At 41.5% G+C, this 8,239-nt stretch overlaps 1 protein-coding gene across 1 annotated transcript in view; it reads right to left on the reverse strand.

The window, feature by feature from the left end:
• Positions 1 to 8,239, reverse strand: part of LOC110028533 (phosphoglucomutase, cytoplasmic) — a 50,854-nt gene that overhangs the window by 21,037 nt on the left and 21,578 nt on the right. Inside the window, exon 3 of the mRNA XM_020730429.1 lies at positions 7,587 to 7,642. Coding sequence (XP_020586088.1) covers positions 7,587 to 7,642 — 56 coding nt within the window. The remainder of the gene's footprint in view (positions 1 to 7,586; positions 7,643 to 8,239) is intronic.

The following is an 8,239-nucleotide window of genomic DNA, read 5'->3' on the forward strand; positions in this document are numbered from 1 at the left end:
AAATGACATATAAAAGGAACGAAATAGAAAAAGGAGAGTAATAGAAAAGGAAAGGGGAATATAAGGGAAATAAAAAAGGAAAGGGGGAGTGATGGGCAACAGGTCTCACCCTTACTTGAGGGTAGGTTGGTCCAAACCAGACTAACTCAAGGGTCTGTTCAGCCGACCCCCTTCCTAGCCTTGCTTTAGTCTCCTGGTGTTGAGAGAGCTTCAACCTCATTAAGTCCTCAAAGTACGGTATCAAGTCCGCGACATTGACATGACTGAATCGTTGTAGTCCCCTGACAGGTCGATCTTGTAGGCGTTGTCATTCAGCTTCTGAAGTATTTTGAAAGGACCATCTGCTCTGGGCTTAAGCTTCACAAATGCTCATACCAGAAATTTTCCATTAGTCGAATCTACACCAAGTCTCCTTTAAATGTCACCTTCTTCTAGGACTTATTTCCATATGTCTGATATTTACGGTTCTGCTTAGCGATCTCTTTGCCAACCTCCTCGTGGAGTTTCTGAATCTAGCAAACCCGCTCTATAGCATCTTCGCTGACCTCTGATGTCGGCAAGTGGTACCAACTCAAGTGGTGTAAGCCGATTGCGCCCATATACAATTTCAAACGGTATGTGTCATGTAGCCTGACTCACGAATCTGTTGTAGGCAAACTTAGATTGAGTTAGGATGAGATCTCATTGCTTGATACTCTTTCCCACGAAACATCTAAGGTGGTTACCTAGGCTCCTGTTCATTACCTCTGTCTGATCGTCCGTTTGTGGATGAGCTACAAAACTGAATTGGAGCTTGGTTCCTAGCTACCCCCACAAAATCCTACAGAAATGGCTTAGAAATTTGAGGTCTCCGTTGAAGGTAATAACCTTGGGAATCTCGTGCAACCTCACGATTTCCCAGAAATAAAAATAGGTGATATGAGATGCGTCCAGTGTCCTTGACAGGGTACAAAATGTGTCATCTTCGAGAAACGGTCCGCTACCACCATAATGGAGTCCTTGTTCCTCTGCATCCTCAGGAGACCCGCCACGAAGTCCATACTAACATCCACCCACGGTGCCTTTAGTATTGGTAATGGAGAGTATAACCACAAATTCTACCCTCTCGTCTTTGTCAGATGACAAATCCTGCACCGCCTGACGTGTCACTCCACATCTCTCGTTAATCGGGGCCAAAAGAAATGCTCGCACACAAGGGAGAGAGCATTCTCCCCGCCAAAATATCCTGCTAATCCTCCATTTTGACTCTCCTGAACAATGACCTCTCTCAACAAACAACTTGGAATGCACGACTGACTTTGGTGGAAAAATTAGAAATCTGTCAGGTAATACTGTCCAGTAGGTTTCTCCTGATATTGTTCCCAGATTTTCTTAGAGTTCTTGTCTGTGTTGTACACATTCATTACGAACTCAAATCCAATAACTCGTGTTTGCATTATTGTGATCAACAAGTGGTGATGCCACAGTGTGTCTGCTATGCGGCTCAAGCTCTCCTTGTGCCTAAGCACGAATTAGAGTAACGTTAGAAATTCCACCCAGATGGCATGTCGGCCCTTCAGTTTGTTCTGGTTGTTGAGAAATTTCAAGGCCTTGAGATCCGTAAACAGCGTGAAATCATGCGTCAACAGATGACTCATGTGCTCCAGAGCTCATAAATAGCATAAAATTCCTTATCGTATGTTAAGTATTTCCTCCTGGATTCATTTAGCTTTTCACTGAATAAGGCAATGGGATTACCCCTTGCTCAGCACTACCTCTATCCCCATGTGAGATGTGTCACACTCTACCTTGAATGGCTGGTTGAAGTCTGGTAAGGTTAGCATGGGCGCCTGAGTCACTTTCTCCTTCAAGGTGTCAAAGTTGGTCTAATCGGTCGTTGTCCATGTGAACTCCTTCCCTTTTAAAAGGTTTGTCAAAGGGGTGGTGATAGTACTAAAATTCCTCATGAAGCTCTGCTAGAACAATGCTAGCCCCATAAACTACCTCAGCTCAGTGAACGATTGCAATGATGTCCAGCTTATAATGGCCTCGATCTTCATAGCGTTCACATGAATGTCTGCACTAGTAACGATGTAACCCAAAAAGCATACATTGTTTGCCATGAAGTGACACTTCTTTGGATGAGTACGTAGTTGCTCCGCTCACAATACCTCGAACACTGCCCTTAGGTGTTGTAAGTGCTCCTCTTCAAATCTGATGTCGTTGAAGTAGACTACCACAAATTTTCCAATGTAGGATCGAAACAACTGGTTCATCAACCTCATGAAAGTGTTAAGCACGTTTGACAAGTCGAATGACATAACTATCAATTCATATAACTAGGGTTGTCAAAATGGCTTGTTGTTCGCGAACAGCTCGTGTTCGGCTAGTTAAGGAGCTCGTGTTCGATTCGTTCGCTAAGTTAACGAGCCGAACATGAGCACTTTTTTGTGCTCGATATATAAATAAGTCGAACACGAACAAAGATTTGTTAGTTCGTGTTCCACTTGCTTTGGCTTGAATGTTATTCATCAAATTTCACTCATCCTTTATTGATGAGTAGTATTTAAAAAAAAAATTAATTGACTACAAGGCTACAAAGATTTATAATCAATAAAATTATTGATAAAAAATAGAATAAAAATATATTGAATTACATAATATAATCAATAAGACTTAAATCATGACCTAACCATTAACATCCTATGGCTACGTGATTAGGGTTGTCAAAATAACTATTTGTTCGCGAACAGCTCGTGTTTGGCTCGATAAGCAAACGAGTCAAACACGAACTAACTTTTTGTGTTCAAAATATAAACGAGCCTAACACGAACAATGATACTTTTTAACAAGCCGAACACGAGCTGAGGTTGGGCACGCTCGTGTTGGCTCGTTTACACCCCTAAATAACCCATCATGTGTTTTGAAAGCGGTCTTCCACTCGTTTATTGACCTCATCCGTATCTGGTGGCACCCACTGCGTAAGTCAATCTTGGAAAAGATGGCGGCTTCGTGCAACTGGTCTAAAAGATCATCTAGGGGAGGTATAGGGAACCGGTACTTGATGGTAATTTTGTTGATGGTTTTGTTATCAATGCACATCCTCCTTGTCCTGTCTTTCTTGGGTACCATTAATGCGGGGACATCACAGGGGTTGGTACTCTTTCTAACTAACTCTCTCGCGACAAGAACCTGCACCTATCGTTGTAACTCCTTTTACTCTACCGTGAAAATCCTGTAGACAGACTGATTCAACAACACTAATTCTGGTATGAGATCTATGACATGCTAAATATCCCTCAGTGGCGTATTTCCCTCGAGAAGACAATCAATCAACACAGCCTGGAAGTTGTGTAGTAATGGTTGGAACGATGCTCATATTACATTCTCCATCTTTGTCCCCTCAAGTACGACTAAGGCTAGTGCTACTAGCGCATCTCGAGCTAACTGTATGATAGTGACTCCAAGACTAATGCTCTTCCTCTATGTTACCTATTCTCTAGTATCCTTAACAGGTAACAATACGATTCGCTTCCCATCATTCTTAAAAGTATAGGTATTCTTGAAGCCATCGTGTTGAGCCATGTGGTTGAATTGTCAAAACCTCCCCAGTAGAATATGACATGCGACCAACGACACCACGTCGCACCAAACTTGATAATGTAACTAATCGCCTATTGAAAACTCAACTAGACACAATTGATCCATGTGTATCTCATTTTTCTCTTTTAGTCGGGTGAGGGAATAAGAATGAGGATGCTTTTACGTGGTCAATCCCAACTTTTTTACCATCACTGTGGACACTACAATTTCACAACTCTCACTATCAATTATCAGTGGTAATTGCGACCTTTAGGCCCTCCAGATATCAAGCAATCATCTGCTCATCTAGCTCGGCCGGCTCACACTTCATCTGCAATTGATCGAACTGCGCTGTGAATTCCTTCACAGAAAGATCTCACAGCTGCATGTGGTGGAGCCTTAGAAACAAGTCCTGACAGCAGTGTGACGGTAGTTATTTCCCCTACAGTTCCTTCCTCAGCTTCTCTTATTTGGAAATTTCATCACAATCTTTTCTTTTCCTCCGCCTCTGTAAGTTCTCCCACTATAGGGAGGCACTCTTTTTCAACTTGATGGTAGCCAACTTTACCGGTGTATCATCTAACACATCCTTATATTTGAAGATTCGCTCCACTTAGTGTAGTCAGTTGACAAAGTCATTCAGATCCATGCCTCCATCAAACTTTGACACATCCACTTTCATATCGAAGTCCATGTGTCCCTCATATGCGAACTCTTCTCTTGGCTTCCTCCGATATTGAATTCCGAAGGAGCACAGTCGGTATTCCTTGTTGTTGATGTTTTCACCGTGGTACAGATTCAGATCTTCGTCCCTATTGCCCCTTCGACTCTCTAGATCATGGTCGAGGGTAACCTCCCCTTGGGTTCCATCATCCATCTTTGTAAATCTTTGTTGTAGACGACAAATCTCCTATTGTATTTCATTTCGGGTGGGGTCTGGCAAGTATCTCATCAGGGGCATCGTTGAAGGTTTCGGACCTGAAGAAGAAAAGAGAAATAAAGAAAATGAAAGAACGAAAAAGACAAGAAGAAAAGAAAAAAAAGAGAGCGAAGGAAAAAAAAGAAAAGGGAGAGAAAGAATTTGGCGGACTCTAAGGAAGTCTAGGATATGATTATGGCTAACCTAACTCTGATACCAAACGATATCAGAGTTAACGACGGAAATTAAATACTATTAAGCAAATAACGAAGGATTCAATCAAGAATTGAAGCAATAAAAAAAAACAAGACAATAAATATAGGACCGGCACAATCCAGTTACAACCTAGGAAGAGTATCCGTGGACGTCGACTGTAAGATAACTGCAGCAGGTAACTGGAAGCTGTGAGAGCAATAGGTGCGGGTGGCTTCTGGAAGGTGGAGGGTTGCAATAGGTGTGGGTGGCTACTGGAATGTGGGTGCGGCAGGGGTCGCGGCGTTGGCAGGCAGCAGATGCGGATGGTTGTTTGAAGGGTACGAAGGGGAAGTGCAGGTGGTTGCGGGCTTTTGGAGGGTACGAAAGTAATCGACGACCTGTTGGGAGTTGCAAGAAAGAGCCGGCAAACCTGCGAGAAGATGCGAAGAGGGCAACAACTTACTAGGAAGTGTCGGGAGGAGTCGGTGGCCTCATGGAGCCTGCAGGAAGCGTCAGCGACTCGTTAGAAGATGCAAGGAGTCGATGACCACTGGGAAGTGCTAAAGGAGGGTTGCGGCAAGCGATCATGTCCGAGAGTGGCCGACAACTACTGGAAGGGGCGGGAGAGGTTGACGAACTGCAGGAAGATGCATGGAGGGACTGGCAGCAAGTTGCGAGTGTTAGAATAGAGGCGACGATCTACTGGAGACGAAGGAAGGAGTTGCGGTCACCTAGGGAGGGAGTCTGCCCCCTTCTGGAAGCGCAGTAAGGAGATGCAACAATCTAAGAGGCGTTGGAGGTAACTGACGGTAGCAAGTAAGCAGAGGAACAATAGAGATAGTCAACACCTCAAACGAGTTACAACCGGAGCATCTTCTTGTTGTCGGGTACAACCCTCGGAAGACGAAAACACCGACGACGGACTAAACTCAAAAAACAAATCAACTACCCCTAACCTAAAGCAAACACCACATATATATAATAGAGATTAGTAAGTAGAATATGTAAGGATCAGAATAAGAAAGAAAATAAAAAAAAGAAGGGCATATAATAGGCAAGAAATAGAAAAGGAAAATAATAGCAGAGGAAAAAGGACTAGGAGGGAAACGAAAAAGGAAAGGAAGTATGTTGGGCGGCAGGTCTCGCCTTTTTTGGGAGACAGCTCTGGACCATACTCTTTCAGGGGTCGGTTACCATTCCTCGCCTTGCGTCAGTAAGATTAGGGACAGTCGTCGACTGATGTTTTCCCTCTTTGAGGGTTGTATATGAGAGTTTGGATGATGCTCCGACTGTATCTCTCCTAAGGTAGTGATTATCTTCCCAATCCCCTTCCACATCCTCCTCGTATTGTTCCCAACAACTTTCCATTGTTGTAGCCGCCTCCAAACAACCACCGCTATTGCTCTTGCAGTTTCTCTTTGTTCAACCATCATCCTCGTTGTCGCAGCCCCAAGACTTCCCTCCTTTGGTTGTCTTGCAGTCCCACACATTCCCGCTGTTGACTTTGTCATTCTCACTCGCTGTTGTCGCCCGAAAAAAATCATTCCTGGCTGTTTTCTGTTGTTCCAGTCGCCTGACCATCCGTTTCCCTCATTCCAGCTCCACCCCTTAGCAGTTGTAGTCCTCCTCCCTTACTGCAGCAACCGAGGACCTCCCATTTCAGTTGTTTTGCTGCTTTCCAGTCCCTCTTTTTTACCGCAGCCCTCTCATATCACTCCACGTTGTTTGCTTGTTGTCCGACACAAGGAAACAACCGCCTTGCTCATTTTAGCTTGCCAACCACCTTTCTCACCCGCCCACTACCTTACAAACCCTTGCCGACCACCACCACCGCATCTACCCCCTAGCTGAGTGTTGTCGTGTCTGTTGTCATTTCAGATTTTTGGGTGTCATGTTGTACTGTTTTCCCTTTCAAGTGAGTTGGTTGTAACCGCCTATTTGTGTTCAATAATAATATTTGGCTTAGCTATTGATGTTTAAGTTAACTTTGGTATCACTTTCACCTTTCTTTTCTCTTCCGCCACTAACTCTTTAACTCGTAGGACCCCTACCGTCTACTCATCAATCTATGAACTATTTTAATTATTATTCTACCAACTCACCAAACAATAGGCTATTGTAAAATTATTATTTCCTAGTTTTATATGTATTCAACTGGAAGCTCTTTACGATTACATAAATACAGCATAAATCTTGAAATAAAATACTTAATTATTTCCCTCCAAATCTTATCACATTTCATGGCATGGTTCTTCATTGGGATATATCAAAAATGGCCCCCAACTAATAATGTGTCCTAATTACTCCTAGAAAATCACATTTCTAAAATTTAATCCCAAAATTGATCCATAATGGTCCCATAGAGATTAAATTCCGATTAATTTTACATAGTCAAGAGATTAAATTGAGGTCAATTTTATATCATATTTTTGAAGGAGGGACTATTTTGGATCAATTTTGTATTGTTAAAGGACAAAATGAGAGAAATACGACACTAGAAGACTAAATTGGCCACATGTAAATAGTTAGGAGACTATTTTAGGATTTAATGTGTTCTTTATTTGTAATTTATTTAATAAAATAATCACTATAAACTAAAAGAAAGATCAAAAGCTAAATAAAGTAATATTTTCATCAAATATATGATATTCTTATCATATAATGGACCACAATGTGTACTGGCAGCATTTCTTTTTTTACGCTTTCCGCATCAAGAAGTGTGCAACAAATAGTCAATTTATTGCATGTCAACATCCATTTCAGCATCTAAAGAATATACCTTCAGATAAAATAAATTTACAGAAAAGTTGAAGCTTGCCAGATGTTCACCTAGGCATAAGGCACACTACTGGAAGTCTTGGAAAAATAAAATATAATCCTGTAAAATAAACAATCATCAATGTAAGTATACCTGAATAGCATCTTTAGAGAAATACCGGCCATCCCCAGAAACAACAATTGTGGCACCTGCATTTGAAATACGAGTAGAGACCAAAATAAGTTAATGGAACATAATAATTAACTTCAATTGATAAGAAAAAAGAATTTAAAAAATTAAAAAAACTAGAAAATTAGACAGAGAAGTATGACCAACAAATTTGCAGATTAAACAAGAAAACGTATTCTCAAGAACTACGGTTTACTAAAAGTAACTCATGTATATTGAATGGTTGACAATTTTCAGTTGTCAACATGTTGGTTGAATAATTTGCAATTGAATTTTCCGTTATTTAAATGCTCAAAAGTTAGAAACTATCCAAAGCATTTAAGAAAAATCAACATCAAAACCAGAAGACAGTATTAACTCTAATAAGCAACAGAAAAAGAAATCAAAATATAAAGGTGTGGTAACTGGAAAAAAAAAAACAAACGTGGAAAAGGTAGAAACATAAAACACAGATAAATGTGTGGTTATGAAGCTATAGCTAGCATGACGTTGGGCCGCATTTGCCCTCCTAGGCAGGCAAAAACAAACCAACTCAGGGAATGACAGTGATACCATTTTAGGGTTCCTAAAATGTATTTGGGAAGTGAATTTCGCAGTGAGTTAGTTGTGGAAGAGCG

This window comes from Phalaenopsis equestris, unplaced genomic scaffold, assembly GCF_001263595.1.
Source record: "Phalaenopsis equestris unplaced genomic scaffold, ASM126359v1 Scaffold000513, whole genome shotgun sequence".
NCBI lineage: Eukaryota > Viridiplantae > Streptophyta > Magnoliopsida > Asparagales > Orchidaceae > Phalaenopsis > Phalaenopsis equestris.